The sequence below is a fragment of the Dermatophagoides farinae genome, chromosome 10 (assembly GCF_024713945.1).
Source record: "Dermatophagoides farinae isolate YC_2012a chromosome 10, ASM2471394v1, whole genome shotgun sequence".
Taxonomy (NCBI): Eukaryota; Metazoa; Arthropoda; class Arachnida; order Sarcoptiformes; family Pyroglyphidae; genus Dermatophagoides; species Dermatophagoides farinae.
In genome coordinates this window covers 1,561,340-1,583,580 of record NC_134686.1, presented here as the reverse complement: position 1 = coordinate 1,583,580, position 22,241 = coordinate 1,561,340, and the positions used below count along the sequence as shown (strand labels likewise).

General features: G+C 29.6%; 3 protein-coding genes across 4 annotated transcripts in view; 2 read left to right on the top strand and 1 right to left on the bottom strand.

Moving 5' to 3' along the window:
- Positions 1–2: 2 nt before the first annotated feature.
- On the top strand, positions 3–20,026 carry LOC124490664 (uncharacterized). Its single transcript, XM_075734801.1, has 15 exons — positions 3–278; positions 375–1,168; positions 6,134–6,604; positions 6,797–7,787; positions 7,979–8,269; positions 9,882–10,193; positions 10,267–10,386; positions 10,784–10,917; positions 12,131–12,278; positions 15,090–15,380; positions 15,483–15,602; positions 15,699–15,772; positions 15,887–16,131; positions 16,218–17,475; positions 17,581–20,026. The coding sequence occupies exons 1-14, from the start codon at positions 3–5 to the stop codon at positions 17,009–17,011; spliced, it is 5,061 nt and encodes a 1,686-aa protein (XP_075590916.1). The 3' UTR covers positions 17,012–17,475; positions 17,581–20,026.
- Positions 20,027–20,136: 110 nt separating this feature from the next.
- LOC124490665 (SUMO-conjugating enzyme UBC9-B) lies at positions 20,137–20,922 on the top strand. Its single transcript, XM_047053204.2, has 2 exons — positions 20,137–20,257; positions 20,327–20,922. Exons 1-2 carry the CDS (start codon positions 20,192–20,194, stop codon positions 20,738–20,740), a joined length of 480 nt encoding a protein of 159 aa, XP_046909160.1. The 5' UTR covers positions 20,137–20,191; the 3' UTR covers positions 20,741–20,922.
- LOC124490663 (tyrosine-protein kinase transmembrane receptor Ror) overlaps positions 20,905–22,241 on the bottom strand; it is a 68,468-nt gene continuing 67,131 nt past the window's right edge. Inside the window, exon 9 of one of the 2 annotated variants that reach the window (XM_047053200.2) lies at positions 20,905–22,228. In XM_047053200.2, the coding sequence (XP_046909156.1) occupies positions 21,367–22,228 (862 nt within the window). In that variant the 3' untranslated portion in view covers positions 20,905–21,366. The remainder of the gene's footprint in view (positions 22,229–22,241) is intronic. The other variant, XM_047053201.2, reaches the window with a different exon arrangement.

Sequence of the window (22,241 nt, the reverse complement as noted above, 5' to 3'; positions counted from 1 at the left end):
CTATGGCCGATACAGATAAAGATACAACGACTTTTTTTACTAAACAAGATGATGATGATGATGATGATGATGTAAAATCAGAATCAATATTTGAACAACAACAACAACAACAATCGTTGAAATATGATAGAATAATACGAAGAAGAGGAATAAAATCTAAAAAACCATCAAGTGCCAAACAACAACAAGAAATTCGTCAATTAAAAGCTGGTCTTTTAATGTCCATATGGAAAAATCTCATGATCATACGTGTATCTAAATCTTTACCACAAAAAGAGGTTCGTTTATTTTCATTTTTTTTCTGTTGATAAAATTTCAAGTTTAACATTCTTTTTTTCGTCTCCATACACACACCCACACACCCACTCATATAGTTTTATTTACGTATGGCCGAAATACAGACAACACATCGTCGTATTGTATTAGTACATTGTGATAAACGTACAATGAAACGTGTTATTCATAATGGACGTGAATTAGATTTATTTAATGGTGAAAAAATTTGGATTCTATTGGATGGTCGTCTAGGACCTGATGAAAAATTCGATACTATTTCATCATCATCATCATCATCATGGTTCAATGGTGATGGTGATGGCGTTAATGGAAAACAAGATGATGATCATCATATGGACAGTGTCAATGATAATGATCAACTACCATTACCAGTTGGAATGTTAGCCATACAGAATCGTCATCGTAAAATTTATGATCCAGAATTATTAGATTCAATAGTAGAATTGATGGGCAAAGCAGCATTAAATTCTTATCAACTACGGCTATTACAGAAACAATATCCAAAATCTAGAACATTATTTCAAAATCAAAAACAAATCAACAACAACAACAACAACCATAATAATAAAAAGAAACCCTTCGGTTATTATACATCAAGTGCCTTTAAATCATCACCATCATCATTATCGTTAATTTCAAATAATTCATCATCATCATCATCATCATCAATTGTAACTAAACCAACATCTTCATTACCCATGAAGCCTTTCAATGATGATAAAAAACAGCGTGAAAATTTAAAACAAAAAAAATCATCAACATCAACATTGTTACATAGTTTGTCATCATTATCATCTGTGAATACTGGTTGTATAGATTCGGCTGCGAATTATACAAACGAACAAATTGATTATCGTATCGATATTTTACGGTAAGTTTTTTCCATTCTCATCATTTTTTATCATCTCTAACTAAATTGGAAATTCTGCTGAAATTCTTTAAATCAAAAAAATTTTTCTCATTTTGTGTTGGATTTAAATCAGTTTTTGTAGCCAAACAAGAGAAGACAAGCGAAATAAAATAAAAAAGTTTTCATTTCTGCTTCATTGTATTTTATTTTATATTTTACGGTAGTGTTTGTGTTCCATTTCTCATCATTTTTTGTTTAATCATCTCTAACAACGAATAATTGATGAATGATGCTGAAATTCTTTAAATCAAAAAAATTTTTCTCATTTTGTGTTGGATTTAAATCAGTTTTTGTAGCCAAACAAGAGAAGACAAGCGAAATAAAATAAAAAAGTTTTCATTTCTGCTTCATTGTATTTTATTTTATTTTATTTTTTTGACGTTATTATAATCCTTGTGTGTCTGTGTGTGTGTGTGTGTGTGTGTGTGGGTTCTGCTTCCGGGATTCTTTTGTTTAATTCATGACAATAAACAACGAATATATATACGTAGATGATGATGATGATGGCTTCTATTCATGATAACATCATCATCATCATCGTCATCATCATCATTGTTTTATTTCATAGAATTTCCTGTTGTTTGTTTCATGATGCTTGACAATTATTTGTCTACTTGTTTTTTTTCATACATTGTGTTTTTTTCATATATGATGATGATGATGATGAAAATGTACTCATAATTTTTCTTTTTTATTTGTCTATTTTGTTTTATTTTTTGGTCTTTTCAATTCGTTTTTCTGTTGTCGTCATCGTCATCGTTGTTGTTGTTGTTGTTGTTGTTGTTGTTGTGATGGAATAGAAAATGAAAATGAAAACGAAAACGATCAAACATACATTGTCATAATAATAATTCTAAAGATTCCGGAATCATAAATTTTTCCATTCTCGTATCGAATTGGCTGATTCTTGATTCTTTTTTTTCCAATTTATTGTTGTTGTTGTCTTATTTTAATTCGAATGATAAACATATGGTGTGTTTGTGTGCGTGTGTGTGTGTGTGTGTGTGTGTGCATGAAAATAATTGAACTTTTTTTTCTTGAAGAAGAAGAAGAAGAAGAAGAAGAAGAAGAAAGAAAAAACCGTGACAATGAAAATCATTGAAAATCTTTGGAAATTCTTGTTGTTGTTGTTGTTGTTTTTTTTTCTATTTCATTTCCATCAAAATAGTAACTTGAGATTATGATTATTATATATACGAACACTTGAAACAACAAACATGAACAAACACGCACAATACTTGAGATTCTTGATTCTTTTTTTTTATTCTGTGTGATATATTTTTACTATTTCAAGATCGAATCAAGTTATTCAATGGTGTTTACAAACAAACACACACACACACACACACACAATAAATATAGCTAGTTTGCTGCCATTTGATGGATTCATTCATCACATTTCTACCACACATACACACACAAATAGTCGTCCGTTTTTTTTTGACATGTTTTTCTTTTGCCACTTTACCATCATACAACAACACAATTGGCAATTTGGACATATTCAAATGTTGATTCTAATTCTTGAAAATCGATTTCATTCTGTAGATGATCTTTTATTTTTTTTGTTATTATTACTGATTGACAATAACCATTTGTTTGTTTCAAATTTCATGTGTGTGGGTGGGTGTGAAAACTTGATGATGCTTGTTAGTAGCTGTTTGTATGTTTGCCAGATTTTTTTTTCTAGCTTTTTTGATCACATACATGAACATGAACAGACTATATGAATGATGATGATGATGATGAACTGTTGTTGAAAAAAGTTTACACATTTGCGACATCTACATAATATATGTATACATTTTTTTTTTTTTTTTTTAGTTCGTATGCAAACATTGAGAATATTTTGACGAAAGATAATGTTTTTTTGTTGTTGTTGTTGTTGTTTCTCGATGAAGAAAAAATTTCGCCCAACAGAATCGTTCGTTTTTTTTTCACCACTCATCTCATTCACCAAAGAATTATTCTATTGAACGGGCCAGCTAATGGATGATTTATGTTTTTGACACATTTTCTTCGTGTGATTATTATTATTATTTTTTTTTATTATCAAGTAGCTCCAAGTTGACAAGTTGGCGATTGGTGATTGGTTTCCATTGTTTTTATTTTCAAATATATTCATTACAATTGATAAACAAAAGACACTTTTATACATATTTAGCCTGTAGAATTATGATGACGATGATGATGATGATGATGGTATACATTGAGTTTTTTTTGTTGTTGTCATGTTTGTTTATATTTAAATATTCAGACTGTCTTGGATGTGTGTGTGTGTGTGTGTGTGTGTGATTCCTTTATTTTGTGGAGATATAAAATAATCGTCTGTGGTTTTTCTATGTGAAAGCGGATTTTCATTCCATTGAAATCGTGTGTGCATGTGTATGTAGGTTAGAATAGAATTTAAAATGAAATTTGCATAATATCGATTCTGTTTTATATTCTAATTTTTTTTCCATAAATTCTATACATGAACAAAAATGTTTAAAGAATGGAAATTTTTTAGCGATTCTCCTGATTCTTTGTTGTTGTTGTTGTTGTTGTCATTTTAACATTTCTAAAAAAAACCGGATGACAGTCAAATGTGTTGACGTTCATGATGATGACAATATCGCATGCAACAACAACAACAACAAAAAAAAAAACAAACAAAAAATTTCAAGATAAAAAAAAAATTCACCAATCTTGAAACCAAACCGTTTTTCCGGCATTTATTTTTTTTTCTACAATGTATTTAATTTTGAAGCAACACAAAAAAAAATCAATTTATAATTATTGCAATTTGATCTGAATGGAAAAAATTTTTTTCCCAAATTTTATTCCGTTTCTAGTGTTTTTTTCCACTGGTGTTCAGTCTAAAAGTTTGCCAGAATTTATTATATTCTATATTCTCGTGGCGTGTTTCTATCCGGAATTTTTTTTTTTTTTTTTTGCTTGAAACCATATGGTGCTCGATCGTTTTTCTTTGTTTCTGTGTGTGTGTGTATATGTGTTTGAAGTATATGACGCTATGAATATCTATTAGCATTTTTATGTATTAATATGAAAAATAGACAGAAATGTACAGAATTTCAGTAATCATCATCATTATATTGCTGATTGTATATAATGGTGGCCATATGGTTTAGAAACACTGATCACTGTGGTAGCCAAATACGTGATTATCATTTGGATTGTGATTTATTTTGACGATTCTCTACCACCACCACCACCACCACCACCACCAACACCATCATCATCATTGATTCTGGAAAATAGATGCACACGACGACGACGATGAATAACAAAGAGAAATTATATATATATATGAATATATGAAACAAAAGTTAATTTTTATTACAATGAAAAGAAAAAGTTTTTGTCGTCGTCGTCGTCGTCGTTTTTTTTTTGGATTTTAAATATATACTGATGAAATGAATATTCTTGTGTGTGTGTGTATGTGTTTGTGTGTTTGAATTTGAAGAAAAAAGAGGTGTGTCAAAAACATGACATTTTTGATTGATATTGATGCAACAGAGACAAACAAACAAACAAACAAAAAAAAAAAAACGAATGACACGCACACACACACACACACACAATGAACATGACGCATGAATGAATCGATGAATGGTCGAATATATATTTAATTATTGATAAATAAATATTCATGGTTCAGGTTTATGAATTTGTTGTTGTTGTTGTTGTTATTTCTATTTCAAAAAAAAAAAAAATTCTCTGTCAACAATTCAATCGATTGTGTGTGTGTGTGTATCAATATATTTATAATAATATATGAACCATGAAATTTGCATTTTTTTCCATAAAAATTATCATTTTTTGGTTCATATTTACTTTATCAATTTTATGCAAGAGAAAAATTTGTCATTTTTCTCTTGGATATCTGGCTGTCTGGCTGTTTGTTTGTTTGATCAAACAAAAATAGCATAAAAATTGAAAATAAAAAAAAAATTTCCACCATTTCATTCATTTCATTTTATCATTGAATATATAAATCGTTAAATTTAATGGATCATTTCATTTCTGTTATTTTGTTTGTTTGTTTGCAATCATTGTCGTCGTTGTTGTTGTTGTTGTTTTATCATCATCATCCACATCATTTTTTTTTGTTTTGTTTCGATTCTATGGTTCAAAATGAGAAAAAAAAAATTTCCATTTGAACAACCTAAAATCACTGGCAGTATTGTATTTTTTTTTGTTCACTATGGAATATTCTTTGAATTATAAAGAATATCCGCAAGCATAAACCATATGTGTGTGTGTGTGTGTGTGTGAATGTTTTTTTTTCCTGCCATTTTTTTTTTTTTTTTTTTTGTTACCCGGAATACAGTTCTGGATTTTGAGTTGAAATGCACCAGCATAAAAAGATTCAATGGACCGAAAATTATTTTTTTTTCTCGATTCTCTCCATAGTTTCTATTTCATTTTGACTGGGTTTTTCATTGTTTTTTTTCCTTTATTTATTTACAATCGTTTAAGATTCTTGTCATCATTCTTCACTTTACCCACACATTAATGCTTTATAACGTTTTCTCTCTCTCTCTCTCTCTCTCTCTCTCTCTACGCTGTTTGTTTGTTGACAATTTTCAAATAAAAATGCAGAATCCAGAATCCAAAAAAAAAATCCAATATTGAAAAAAAAATATTCTCTTCGTGCTTGTTTGCGTGGGTGTGTGTGTGTGTGTGTGTGAGAAAACGGAATAAAAAAAATTTCAAGATTCCGTTTTTTTTTCATTTTCATTCATGGTTTTTTGATCACGTAATTCTATATCACTGTGTTTATGTGGATGATTCTGATTCTTGATTTTTGTTTTTCACTGTTTTCTCTTTTAAACACTGTGATTTATTATTTTTTTATTTTTGACAGTGAAGCCAACATTTTTTAACCTTTGAATTTTTTTTTTCTCTTTTCAATATAAATAGTGAACTACAAAAATTATTGAATCCAATATTGGCTAGATATCGTCATCATAATCGTTTTTCACGTTGTTCACAACAATGGCCTTGGTATTCGGTTGCAAATAATAATAAACATCATCATCATCGTAAACAGCAACAACAACAACAACAACAGCAACCACGACAAAGATATCGTCGTCATCGTCGTACAACAACAACAACAACAACAACAATCGATATGAACAAAAATGACATCAAAAATGATGAGAATAATAATAATAATAATAGTAATGGTCTTGCTAACATCAACAATAACAATGATGATTCGATAACGGATGAAAAAAAAATTTTTTTTGCTAGCTCAGCTGCTATCAAATGGAACCATAATCATGATAATCATGATGATGATTCGAAATTGTCTTCCAAACAACAACAACAACAACCACTACCACCATCAGAAGCCTATTCTTCTATTTCGACACAATTGTCATATGGGTAAGTGTGTGTGTGTGTGTGTGTGTGTGTGAATCATCATTATCATGATCATAACCACCATTATCAGTAGTAGTCATTTTTGTTTTTTTTCATCTGATTTATATATATGTTCAATTCAATGATGATGATGATGATCTTAGATGATGAAAATAATAACCCCCAGCTGTCGTTTTTTTTTTGTTCTTTCTATAGAAATCCGACCATTTTTTCAAACATTGACAATGATGACAATGACGACGACATTGATATCCAAAATGATTATGATGATGATGGTAATGATGGTGATGATGATGGCAATGATAATATTGAAAACAATGATAACCGGCAACAAAATCAATTTTCAAATGCTCGATTACAACGTCGAAATTTATTCATTATGAATGATAATGATGTAAAAATGGATTTAAATGTTGTTGTTGATGATGATGATGATGATGAATATTATTATTACGATGACGATTATGATGATTATTCTGATGATGATGTTGATCATCGTCAACAACGTGAATATAATGATAATAAATCACCAGATGTTTATGATGATGATGATGATGACAATGATAATGATAATGATATGTTTACGCTCGATATGTATCGATCAATAGTGCCTCATTTTGATATTTTAAATTTGATTCCAGTCGATATGTCTTCGGAATCAATCATCACTACTACTGCTACTACTAATACTAATAGCCACAATACTGCCCATAGTATAGCTTCCTCTTCTTCGTCGTCTTCATTTATGAATCAATCTGGTAATCGTTTTGTGAAATCGTTTTCCAAAAATAAATGGCATAAAATTGGTAATATTACCTATGATCAAGCAAATTTAAATACAATCATGTATATTGGTATGGATAAATTACCCAATTATGTTTTATATGCTACAAATATGAATCATCAAAAGCAATACCATCATTATCATCATCATCACCAGCATCACCAACAGCAGCAAAATATTGTCGTTGATAATAATGAAGAAATGACTGTTAATATTGATAATATCGATGATGATCATTTTACCACATTACATATGAGTAGCGGCAGCGGCAGCGGCAGCAGTACCAGTAGCAGCAGTGGTAAACCACGTTTTCGTGTTGTCACCAATATTGCACCACCATTTGTTATTGAATCAACTAAACTGGATAATAATACATGTCTTATTGGTGATTTTTGCCTTAAGGTAGGTTTGTATTCAAGTTTAAAAAAAATTTTATTTCATTCGTATTTGTATTCATCGATCATCAATATTTATTAGCCAAGTGTATTGATGATAAAAAAAATGGAAAAATCGAGAAATAAAAATTCATAAATCGACCAGAATTTATTAACAGCTCCATTTTTTTTCTGTTGGTTTTCATTTCTGATTTATAGGTTTTGACCAACGTACGTGATGATTTAATATCAATATTTACTGATTTTCGTTCACAACGGCGACAATTTGAAGGACATAATTATCAGGTTAATTGTTGTGCCGGTATTGCCATCGATTTATTGAATGCCGTTGCAAGAGATCTACATTTTGATTATGATCTTTATTTGGTTGCCGATGGTCTATTCGGCATACGTAAAGATGGTAAATGGGATGGCGTTACAGCTGATCTTGTTAATGATGTAGCACATTTAAGTTTCACTGCATTCAGTACGACTAGTTCACGTGTACAGGTATGTGTGTATTAAATGTAAATATATAAAAAAAAATTCAATCATTCGAGTTGATTATATCAGTTGAGAATATTCACTAACCACTTATTCATTGGTACAATATAAACGAGATTGAGAGAAAAAAATATCATCATATAAATAACGGCTCAAAATATAGAATCTGAAAACAGAATAAAAATGTCAGCCAAAGATAATTAGGTTTTCTTTTTTTTTTTGTTTTTTTTTCATCTCATTATTCTGAATATACCAAGAATTTCTCAGATTTGATTCATTTCATTCTGGTTTACAAATTTTATTGTTGCAATCAGAAAGTTTTTTTTGTTTTGTTTTTGTTTTATAAACTTGAAACTCTCTATTCTCTCTTCTTATTTCATCATCAATTCATCATTATTTTCACTATTTTTCATTGTTTATGGTAAGAAAAACAAAATGAAAAAAATTCTTGTGATATTCCGTGTGCTGTTGGTGCTGCTGCTGCTGCTACTAGAATCGTAATTTAAGATGTCAACTATTTGTGTATGATAATTATGATGAATTCATTTTCTCTGTCTCTTGCTCTATCTTTTGACAAAATAATCTCCCAATTTGTTCAGTTGGCTTATTATTATTATCATCCTCGTCATCATCGTTATTATTATTTTTTTTCCTGCCAGTTCCTGGATCATTTCACAATTCTGAATACCTTTCAATCATCAAGAATTATATTCTAGATTGCTTGATATATTTGATGATTTTTTTGTGTAAATAAAATTTTTTTTTTTGTTCTCAATGAATTTTTACCGAAAAAAAAACGGCAGAGAATAGAGAATTGAAACAAAACAAAACAAAAAACAGAAAATTCCTGAATCTAATTAACTTTTCCCTCAACAAACAATCAGGATTCATATATATAACCTGTCTAGTGGTATTCATAATAATAAAATAAGTAGCTCTATATTTTTGTTGTTGTTGTTGTTGTTGTTGCTGTCCCGAATATTCTAAATGATTAAAACAGAATTGAATTCATTGAACCAATTCTGATTCTGAGCTATTTGTTGTGATTGTACACATTTTTTTTTTTGAATGTAAAAAAGATGCAGACATGGTCAAACAACAACAGCAACATCCGAACAAAAAAAAGAATCACCATCATCATCATAAACATTTGAAACGACCATTTAGTATATACTAACCAGAATTAATATTATACCGAAATACAACGTTTTTTTGTGTTGTCTGTCTGTCTGTTTGTTTGTCCATGTTGCTGGATGTAAATGTGGGTGGGTGTGGGTGTGTGTGTATTTTTCTTTGGCTTGATCACACTGAATGAATTGAATATATTAAATCTGATGATTCCGAAATCAACAACACACACACACATCAATGACAGAGATTTGTTTTGTCTGTGTGTGTGTGTGTGTGTGCTACGGAATTGTTCAATCGACCGATTAAAACAACAACAACAACAAATAACAACAACAAATGGGAATAAAAAAGCAAATTTTTTTTTTCATTTTCTAATTGTATGTGATTTATATTGATTGTTTTTTTTTTCATTCTGTTTTTTGTCTATTCATTTCTTTTCAATTCACATACGTACACCCACATACAACACACAACACAACAATAATAGGCTATTGATTATTCGGTGCCATTCTTTTATTCCGGTGTATCATGTCTTTCATCTGTTAGCTCCTATTCGGATGTACGTTTATTGGCATTTTTAATACCATTCAGTTATGAACTATGGGCAGCTATATTTGCATCATTAGTAGCAACAGCCATTGCTGCTGCTATTTATGAATGGTTTTCACCATTCGGTCTGAATCCATGGGGCCGTCAACGTACAAAAAATTTTTCATTAGCCTCTGCATTATGGGTCATGTGTTCATTATTGTTTAGCCATCTTGTTGCCTTTAAAGCACCAAAATCTTGGCCAAATAAAGTAAGTATTTATATTTATTGATTAGATTTTCATTGATTTGTCATTAATAATTTTGTTCATCACTTGTATTCAGGTTCTAATCAATGTTTGGGGTGCATTCAGTGTAATATTTTTGGCTACCTATACGGCCAATATAGCTGCACATTTTGCTGGATTTCTATTGCCTGAAGTTAATGATTTTCATGATAGTAGTGTAAGTATTATCATTATGAATAAATGACAAAAATAGTGTCAATATTTGTCAACGAAATGAACCACACATTTCATACACGCAATATCTTCCAAACCATCCGGTATTACTACCCATCCGCTACTACTACTACTACTACTATCACCACATTTTAAATTTTATATATCATCAGATGTTCATTTTATTTCATTCATTCATTCATTCATTTGTTTTTCCCACTGACTGAATATTCCGATAAACATATTAATTCTGGTTGATTTCTTTCATTTTCATTATTTTTGCACTTGTTTTTCATTAGCTAGCTGATAATTGATGATGATTCGTCTACAAATAGAATATGCATACATTACATTTGATAATTTTTTTGTTTCTCTGTTTTGTTTTTTTTTTGTTTTATTAGCTAATGAAACAACGTACTGGTACAGCACGAAGTTCAGCATCAGAAGGATATTTAATGGAAAAATATACTGAACTATGGCATCATATACAACGATATAAAGTGGATAGTTTTGATGCTGGACTTGAAAGTTTACGGTATGATTTTTTTTTTATTCTATTCATTTCATTCACATGTTCACACCAATAATCATGATCATCATAAACACACACTGGATACACACACACACACAGGATATAAATAAACACAAATGGACAAATTGAATCCAAATAAATTGTAGTGTAATGTATGTGATTATTGATTCTTTTGCCATTTTAGTTTGGTTATATAACATCAACTATGATGATGACAACCACACACACACACAGTACAAGCATATTAAGCATGAAAAATGATTGTATTACACACACACACATACACAGTAAAACACTCTAAGATCTAATGTTAAAAGTCAGACGATGATAAGATCATAATTTTGGGCTGCAAATCTCCATTTTGTGTGGTAGAATAGAACAGAACAGACAAAAAATGAATGAAAGTGATGGCAATTTGGTCCAAAATTCCAAAAACATGATATTATTTATAACATAAAATGTTGGTTCATTCATGAAACAAATCTCATTCTAACAAGCAGACAAAAAAAAACACACACACACACACAAACACAAATACGATTAAGGACAAATACAGAGAAAAAAATGATAACAAGAGCTAGAGTGAAAGTAGTGGCAACTAATTTTGATTGATTATATTCACAATAATAATAATGATGATGATGATTCTCGAGTGGTAAAAATCTATCGAGTGGTAAAAATCTGTATTGGTAAAATTTTTGCTTCATTATTATCAAATTTTTTTTCCGTCTCTTTTTGTTTCCAACATAACTATGAACCATAAATTGTCGCCGATGTATTTATTTTTATTTAGCGAAAAAAAAAAAACGAAAGACCAAACAAAACAATCATTAACTGACCCACAGATGATGTTGTCCAAGTGGAAAAAGAAAACCACAGGAAAAAAAATCGACCAAGCAGAAAAAAAATGAACTAAACTCAAGTGTCCAACTTGGACAATTATTATCATTTTTCATTTTTTCATTTTTTTTTTTTTTGTTTCTTTCGGATACCCAAACACACAAACACACACACAGTATTTAATTCCATTTTTTTCTCTTTTTTGTTTCACTTTTTTGTTTTGTTTTGTTGTCATTTTGTTGTTGTTGTTGTTGTTTTTGTTGTTGTTGTTAATGTTTGTTTCTGGTTTTGTAGTTTTTTCATGGCCACTGATTCATATAATATTTGTGTGATTTACAAAAATTTTTATTTTCATCCACTTTTTTTCTCTCTACAGGAATGATAAATTGGACGTATTGATCGGCGACACGGCCATATTGGATTATTATCGTGCCAATGATCCAGGATGTAATCTACGTTTATTAGGTGATTCAATATTTGATGATGCATATGCAATCGGTATGCAAAAAGGTTTTCCATTTCGTGTAAGTTTTTTTTTCAGTAATTTTTTTTTTTGTATGATGATGCACAACTAGTAATGATCTAGTAGTGATATTTGGCTAATTTATTATCATATATCGATATATCGATAATAATGTAAACGGTAAACATAAAAGTTAATAGGCCAAATACAATACAATCATCATTGCTATACTATTTTTCACTATGAATTTTCTTGTTTTTTTTTCTGTGGAAAAGTAAAAAAAAAATTCTCTTGAGATTTTTTTTTCTTATCTTTCGATCTCTCTTTTTTTTCATTTTATTTATTTTCAAACGTTGATTCTCTTTAGGATTCTTTTTTGAGAGAGAGAGAGATCGAGAGAGAAAACACAGACAGACAGACAAACAGTAATAATAAATATTCCGGTATTTTGTGCAACCGACTGTGTGACTATGAAAGAGCAAAATCAACACCAGGAAAAAAACTACAGAATACGGAATTTGGAATTTGCAATAGCATAGATAAAGTTTCTCAAAGCCAATAAAGTAGAATTCATTTGTAAAATAAAAAATTAAATGAATTCTTTTCCTTTTTTTTTGCTTGCTCAAAAAAAAAAAAAAAAGAATTTCGGCATTGAAATGAAAAAAAGATTCCGATTTGTTCTCTGTGTGTTTGCTATTAGCCATAAACATATCGCATACACACACACACAAAGTTTTTTTCTCTTTTTTTTCTATAGGAAAAGTTTTTTTTCAATCATTCTTATGGTTATATTTAGAAATCTTTTTTTTTATTTACTAATTGAAATACAAAACGGAATCATTTTTTTTCATATCGATATTCTTGAATGGATTCTTGTTGGTTTTTTTTCTGATTTGATATTCAAAAATTATTGATCCACACACACAGTGTGATTCGTTTTTTTCATTTTCATTTTTTATTCTCGTTTGGCCGCTACGTTTTTTATTGGCGTTGTTGTTGACCTAGTTTCCATTCATATTCTGTGTGTGTGTGTGTGTGTGTGTGTGTGTGTATTTGAATTTATCTGATACTGGGCTCGATCACCCATTATCATCATCATCATAGTCAAGAAAAACGCACACACACACACACACGAAAGATACTATCGGATGTTATCGTTTGTTTCCTTTTTTTTTAGCCAAATTCTTTTCATAGTAGTGTGTGTGTGTGTGTGTGTGTTTGGTTATATTTCTCAATCTACCATTCATTGTTATATAATAAAGTTTGCATTATATGGGTAGTTTTTTTATTCACTGATTCTTTTTTTTCTGGTCTGTTGTTGACTGTCTGATTGTCTTTGTCGATGTTTGTTGTTGTTTTTTCTGTTTTTATTTATTCAGTCAGTCATTTTTATTTTATGTTGATTCATGCAAGGGTGATCGGAAAATAGGCTTGCTTCCGATTCCATTTTCCATTATGAAAATACCCCTTTTATTTGTTTTTTTTTCTACACTCAGTGAAAACACACAATTCTCTCTCTGTGTCTGTTTTGAACATTCTGCCATTCTGTGATGATGAATATAATGATTGGTAGTGAATGTTAGAGACAAAAAAAAAATTATTACAACATGAAAAACATATGAATATTCTTCGTTGATGTGTAGAGATTCATGCTGTGAACATTTTTAAACATTGTTTATCTGTCTGTGTGTGTGTGTGTTTTTGAGTTTGTGAGTTCAAGAAAAAAAAATCATGATGTAAAAAAAACCAGAGAGAAAAAATTTTTTATTTTCCTCGCTGTCATTTTTTTTTTTGTTTCCAAATTCAAACAACAAAAACAACATGGGCACACACACACACATCTCTCATTTCACCGTGTTAACGGCGGCAATGTGATGTGATGTGATGATTTCAACCAGAAATTAAATTGAAAAGAAAGAAAAAAAACAAATTTTTTTCCTTCATTCATTCATTCATTCAATGAATATGTGTGCGTTGTTTTTGTGTGTGTGTGTGTGTGTGTGTGGCCATAATGATTTGATGATTTATTATTACACAATTTCATTTTCAAAATAAAAAAAAAAATTCTGGTTTCCAAAACCAAATTGTGGTTATTGTTGCTGTTGCTGTTGTTTCATTTCCTACGGACTAGACTCTGTATTCACTCGATTTATTTGTTTCAAGAATTTTGCTTCTTTTTTCTTTTTCTTCGTTTCCTATTTTCTTTGTCTTTATTTTTTTTCCCCTGTTTCTTTTTTCCGGCAAAAAAAATACACCCTTGAAAATAATGTGTGCACACATCAGTTGTTGTCTACGGTGGCAGTTATGTTTTTTTTTCTTTTTTCCATTTTCTTCATTCGCTAATGATTCGAGCAATCTAAAGTCACAATAGTCGAGTTGTGTTCTTTTTTTTTTTACTATTTCGAATTGTTTGTTTGTTGTTCAAGTTGAAGAAAAAAAAATTCATTTTTCTTTCTTCAATTTTGTCATTTTATCTTTAAAGATCCAAATAAAAAAAAAATTTCACTCTCTCTCTCACTCTATCCGACATTTTTAAAGATGTTTATTATGGATGATGTGATCCAATGATGTGTTCCATTTCGTGCATATATATTCCGGTTGGCTTGTTCATGTATTTTTTTTTCTCTTTTACTTTTTCTTACTTTATGGTGGTCTATTTGTTTGTGATCTATTTATCATTGGTTTTTTTTTGTTTCGTTTTTAATTTATAGTCATTGTTGAGAATATTTTCATCAATCATTTTGTTTTCGTCATTTTCTTCCAAAAAAAAAAAAAAAAACAAAAGTTTCCTACAGAATTATTAATCTTTGTTTGTTGTTTTTTTTCTCTCTTTTTTTTTGTTCTCTTCGTTCATCGTCATCATCATCATCAGGAATCCATTTCAAATTTGATACTAAAATATAATGAATATGGTTTTTTGGATCAATTACATCGTAAATGGTATGGCCGTGTACATTGTTTAGAATCAACATCATTATCGAAACCAGAACCATTGACTGTACGTGGTGTTGCCGGTGTATTTCTTATGCTTACCATCGGTATATTGGTTGGCATTATCATATTGTTGGCCGAACATTTTACATTCAAATATCTATTGCCTGGATTGAGAAAAAAACCTAAAGATTGTTTTTGGAAAAGTCCAAATTTAATGTTCTTTTCACAGGTATTGGTTTTTTCTTCCAATTTTATTGTTTATTCTAAGTCACTGATTATATAATCATTATTGATGAATATTTTTGTTGCATACGGATTATATTATATATAGAAATTATATCGATTTATCAATACAGTTGAATTAGTGTCACCACATCATTCGGCAAAAGAAATTATCACCAATCTTCGTGAAGGTCAAATTGCAAGTCTTTTCCAGAAAAGTGTTAAAAGGGTATGCGTGTATTTTGGATCATTAATTCATTTTGGATGATGATGATGATGTAATAATCTCATTAATCATTATATTTGCATTTGATTTTTTTTATAGAAAGCAAAAGAAGAAGCACGACGACGAAAAAGTAAATCACAATTTTTCGAAATGATACAAGAAGTTCGTAAAGTGTAAGTCATATATGTTTGTTTGTTTATTTTTTTTTTTATTTTTTTTTCATTGATCATTTTGATTAATAAATTGATTGTTTTTTTTCTGTTTTTTTTTTGTTTTGTTTTTATCAGCGTACATTTACAACAAACAGAACGTAGTATGCAACAAGATGATGATGATCATGATGATAATGATAATGCCGATGATGATGATGATGATGATGATTTATCATCATCAGATTTGATTGATGAAGAAGCGGCATTGAATACGAATACAAATATGCGTGTTACTAGGCCATCATTTTCATTATCAAAAGATGAACTTATTGAAATGGAATTCAATCATCAGAATCGTGTTTCATCAATCAGATTTCGTGGTTGGTATTTTCAAAAAGTTTTTTTTTATCATGAATTTATTTTATGTTAAAATCAAACTTTTTTTTGTTTTTTCAATTTTCAACAGAACCGAATGATATGAATCATGATACAATTTATCATCCACCATCCCTACCACCAGCACCACCACCACCACCACCACCATCATCATCATCATCGGTAGTAGAACGTAAAAGTAAAAGTAATCTGAAAATTTCAAACGAATCAAAAAAATTAAACAGTTCAACCGATAGTCAACAGGATGTGATTGTTGAACATGCACATCGTCTACGTTATCATCAACGACGACGTCGATCAAGCAGTAGTAGTACACAACGACATTCGAAACAGATGGAAACAGTACAATCACGGCGAAAAAAATTACTACAAACCCATACACATAGTACATCGTTTAGTTTGGAAAACATTTGTTTCGAAGGCATCCTATCAGAAGGAATAAGTGATCAGAATGAAAAGCGAAAAAATTTTCGCCGCAGACGTATATTATCATTTGAAGATTTACCGGCAATCAAAAAAGAATTAAGTGAATCATCACAAGAAGGTGATCATTATTCAATGATTGAATCGGAACAATATCGTCATTATACAACAAAATCAATTAGACCGATAAGAAAATCAAAATTAAAATCATTACGTCATCAAACTATGACCACATCATTATCATCATCATCATCGGCTGCGGCGGCGGCGGCTGCGGCTCGAAGTATTGATATTGGACGGTTATCAAGAAATGAAATTCTAAACCTATGGAATTCATCTGAAAAAGAGCTATTGAATCGTTTAGAGATGACAATACAACAGAATCGTGTATTGGAAGAGAAGATAAAATTATTACAACGAATGTTGAAAAAACCACCTTGATGGAATTGAACAAAAAAAAATTCTATGTTTATTCGAGCTGATTCGACAAACACACACACGCATACACACACCCATATTCTACAACTTGTTTTTTTTTGAAATTCTTGTTTTTTTTCGTGTGTGTGTCTGTGTGTCTGTGTTCGTTTTTGTCGTTCGCTTTGTTTGTTTGTCGTCCATCGTATGCAACTCAATGTGGAATCAGAAATTATTTTTGATTATTTTGTCATCGATTCCTTTTTATGGATGTGTGTGTATGGCGACAAAAGGAAACCAAAAAAAAAAAAAAAATTTTTTTTTGATGGAACCAAAACATTTATTGCTATGTTTTGGGTTATTGTTGTCAATTTTTATTCTGGGCCCAATCTTGTCATTTTTTTCCAGTTTGTTTGTTTGTTTGTTTGTTTGTCATCATCACTAAAATCTATGTCGTCATCATATGTGTGTTTGCTGTTTTATTATTCTTGGTATGTACAGAATTTTTTTTTACTCATTCAAAAAAAAAAATTCATATTTCAAATAATGGAATTTCATTTCATTTCTTTTCTTTTTTTTTCCTAAACTCATCATAGATCTTGCCGTTTTTTTGTTATTCTGCTGTTGATACAATATATATAAATATATTCTATTCACAAATTGAATTCTGGAATTTTTTTTTTTTTTTTTTTGATTTATTTATTTATCAATTGTAAAACACACACACACAATTGTTCAGTTATTTTTTTTAGATTTAGAAATTCCATCATCATCATCATGATGATCATTTCAAATAGACACCCTATGGACATATTAATGTTGTTGTATGTGAAAATCCAACAACAACAACAATCGACAACAACAACAACAACAACAGAATACAACAACAACAAAAAAATGGTCGACAACAAAACATTTTCATTTTAAGAATAATAATAATTTTTGATCACTGGTAATGATCATCATGATCTTTTTCGTTGTATATGAGATTTACAAATTTTTTTTTTTTACATTACATGTTTGTCGATTGTTATCGTTGTTGTTGTTGTTGTTGTTTTTTTTCTGCAATCCAAACGTCAATGAAAATGAAAATTTTTTTAAACAACAACCAGCCTTCTCTAGGGCTTCCCATTAATAAGAAAATGAGAGAAAAAAAACCTTTTTGTTGTTCCATTAATGATGATGATGATGATGATGAGAAATACAAATTTTTTTTCCCGATGTCAGAATTCTAGACTCAATTAACATGCATGCACACACACACACACACACACACACACCCATATACAATGCATGTATATAAACATAGCGCTGAATGAGTTCTGGGAAGAAAATCAAAAGAATTTCGTTCTTTTCATTTGAACAAATAAAACCGGAACGTTGCCGTTGTGTTCCAAATTTCCTACCGGTTGCAAAAAAAAAAAAATTTTTTGATAGCTTTAGTGGTTCACATAGTGAATAGACAGAATGTATATAATTGAATTTTGATTAAATTCTGAACTCTTTCATTTACAATGAATTTTTTTTGCTCTTTTTTTTAATTTCAACAAGAATTTCAAATTTTGTTTTTTTTTTGTTCATTCAAAATTTTTAATTTTTTTTTCGCTAATCAATCATGATCAATAACAAAGACGATGACGATGACAATGACAGCAACTACGTTTTTTTTATATATACCTTGAATGAATGGGCAAATTTCAATTGATAACCGGCAACAAATGATGACAATGGCCAAAAAACAAAACAAAACAAAAAAATTCAAGAATTATTATTATTGTTGTTGTTGTTATTATTATTATCATTATTATTCTGTTATGTTCATTAATCAGAAGAATATTCTATATATTCTATATATATCTGTAATAATAATATAATAAACAACTTGTATTTGCATAAACTTCATTTTATTCACACACATTTATACACACAGAATATTCTTGTTTGTTGTCATTGTTTTCTTGTTATTTCTTTTTTTTTCTTTGCTGTTGCTGTTTTTGTTGATTCAGAAATAGAATAGAATAGAATATTCCATCACCGTCATATAGTTTATTGCATATATGCATAAAAACAACAATAAAAACGTAAATATAAAAGGAATAATAAAAATGAAAAAAAAAAATTTACCCCTTTATCACATTCAAACAAAACAAAACAAAACAGAAAAAAATTTAATTTTCATCCATTCTTCTTCTTTTGCGGTTCTTTATTTCATTTCAATATTATATAATAATTCTGTTCTACTACTGCTGCTGCTATACCATGTAGTGTATATGCTCAATCGTTTTTGTTGTTGTTGTTGTAAATAAAAATAATATTGGAATGGTGAACTTTCATTCATTCCATTTCATTTCAATCAATCAATCAATCAATTAATCAATGAAAATTATTGGAAAAAGAATAATTTCCTCATTTCTTCGTTCTGTTTTACAATTATATTCTTATTCATTGAAACACACACACACACAGACACACAAATATGACAAAATAAAACAGACAATGAAAATCAATATGCAAAAATTATTCTGCTGCAAAAAAAACCAACAACAACAACAACGACAACAACAATAAAAACGAAAATAAATTGGATTCCTCACTAACTTATAAACTTGTTGATTGATATATTATGTTTGTTCGCTTTTTTCTTCTTGTTTTTTTTTCGTTGTTCATTATTCAACAGCCAAAATCAATCAATCAAAATGAAAATTAATCACAAAAAATTTTTCTTTTCGAAACTATCTCTCTATTATTAATTAGAATTTGTATCATATTAATGTAAACAGACACACACACACATATGCCTCTATTATAATTGATTAAATTTGGAAAAAAAATCCGTTCGAAAGATGAACTTATAATAATTATGATGATTGAACCAAAATTCGTGTGTTATAAACAAAACAAATGAAGAATTTTGAATGAAAATTCTTTTTGCAATTCTCTTCTGATGTATAATCAAATTGATGTATTCTTATTCGTTTTTTTTTGGAAAAATGAAAAAAAAATTATTGTTATCGAATAAATTGATTATTATTAATTGTTTAACGAATTGTTTTGGTTATTATTGATTTTCAGGAAAGAAATATTTCCGGAAATTTCGAATTTTTTCCACAAAGAAATTTTTCCGTTAAAATTGTTCATTGTTTGTTCATTCATGTGGATTTTGTTTTTTTTTTTTATTTGATTGATTCTAATTTGAAATTTTCGATAATGGATCAATTAGCAATGACAAGATTGTCTGAAGAACGAAAATCATGGCGCAAGGATCATCCATACGTAAATAAAAATAATATGAACAATTTTTAATTTTTTTTAATTTCCAATTTCAAATTTCATTGTTAAAAGGGTTTTGAAGCTAAACCTGTTAAAAATCCCGATGGAAGTCTTAATCTAATGATATGGAATTGTTCGATACCAGGAAAACCGGATACACCATGGGAAAATGGAAAATTTAAATTGAAAATTAAATTCAATACTGGTTATCCATTGAAACCACCCGTTTGTCAATTTGATCCACCAATATTTCATCCAAACATTTGGTTGGATGGTCAAGTTTGTCTTTCCATATTGAATCCAGAAAATGGTTGGCGTCCATCAACAACCATACGTGAAATTCTGATTGGCATACAAGATTTATTAAACGAACCGAATATCTATGATCCAGCTAATTTATTAGCATATGAAGTATATGTTAAAAACAAACAAAATTATATCGAACAGATTATTGAACAAGCGAAAAAATTTATAGCCACCGATTGATTGATTGATTGATTGTGATTCATTTGTTTTTTTCTTCGAAAAAAAAATTTGTATTACCCATATTATTACATGTAAAAATGAAAATATGATGCAATGTAAATAAAATTCACATATCACAATTGTGATCCATTACAATTTTTTTGATGATCAAATTGTCGTGGCAATTGAGATATAAACACATATACCATTTATTTCAAGTAATTGATGATAATTTTTTTATATATTCGTTTATATATAAATAGTAAAAGAATGAATGTGAATGATTACAAAATTGAAATTATTCCAAAAAAAAGGAAAAAAACCATGTACAGGAATTGTCACAAAAAAATAAGAAGATTGAAAGGTCAATTAGTAGCAAAAAAAAATCGATGAATTTTATATATGTACAACAGTTCCATGAGATGAAACATGATTTATAGGATAAATAATTTTCCAAAAAAAAAAAAAAAATTTATAAAAAAAAAATTGTAAAAACCAACAAAAAAAATGTTACAATTCGTATATCATAATAATAATAATAAAAAAGGGAAAAAGAATTAAGCTCATTGAGGAGAAAGATAGTGGATGAATGAAGATCCATATAATATTTTCATTTTTTTTTTTTGGGGCGGGGGGGGCTACTCTATTTAACAATGTCCCAATAATGTGGGCATTTTGTTGGCACGTGGAGCTGTTGATGGTGTTTGTGGCCGTGAACCAGATCCTTGGGCAGCAATCGAATTTGAGCTAGCTGAATTAGCTGAACTAAATTGATATTGTTGCTGTAAATGATGATGATGATGTAGATGTGGGCCAGTATGTATAGGATCACCATTTAGGAAAACACCTTGTTGACTATATTGGACGGTAGCAGGTGTAAAGGTTCCACCACCATTGAATAGATTGGCATTTGGGCGAATATTATTATTATTATTATTATTTGATGATGAAAACATCGATAATTGACCATTGGTTGATGGAGGAGGAACTTGAGGTGGTGGTGGTGGTGGCAATGGTAATGATTGTTTATTATTCGTCAATAATGGTGATGATGGTATCGCATTATCTGTCAACATTGTTGTTTGATAGGCGACAGCACCACAGCTACCACCACTGCTACTATTGTAATGTCTAACCGATCCTAATCCTGATCGGCAATTCGGATTTGTCGATTGTGATTGTGTATTATTATTGTTCATTTTATCACGGCCATCTCGTGCATGTACAGCTTCCCATGAACGAAGACGACTGTGAAGATCATGAAATGCTGGTCGCTGATTTGGTGTCTCTTGCCAACATTCTAACATCATAGCATAGATATGTTGTGGACAACCAGATGGACATGGTAATAATTGTCGTGATCTAACCATTTCGATTACTTCTGTATTTGAATAACCTGAATATGGTTGTTGACCGAAACAGAATATTTCCCAAAGTACGACACCAAATGACCATACATCACTTTCGGTTGTGAAACGTCCATAAAGACAACTTTCAGCTGGCATCCAACTATCAGTAAAAA

Bases quoted from the DNA above. Each gene is read 5' to 3' on its own strand.
- LOC124490664 (XM_075734801.1), top strand. From the start codon at position 3: ATGGCCGATACAGATAAAGATACAACGACTTTTTTTACTAAACAAGAT. The intron at 1,169-6,133 runs GTAAGTTTTTTC...CAATATAAATAG, and splicing joins TATCGTATCGATATTTTACG to TGAACTACAAAAATTATTGA. The intron at 15,381-15,482 runs GTATTGGTTTTT...TATTATATATAG, and splicing joins ATTTAATGTTCTTTTCACAG to AAATTATATCGATTTATCAA.
- LOC124490665 (XM_047053204.2), top strand. From the start codon at position 20,192: ATGGATCAATTAGCAATGACAAGATTGTCTGAAGAACGAAAATCATGG. The intron at 20,258-20,326 runs GTAAATAAAAAT...CATTGTTAAAAG, and splicing joins GGCGCAAGGATCATCCATAC to GGTTTTGAAGCTAAACCTGT.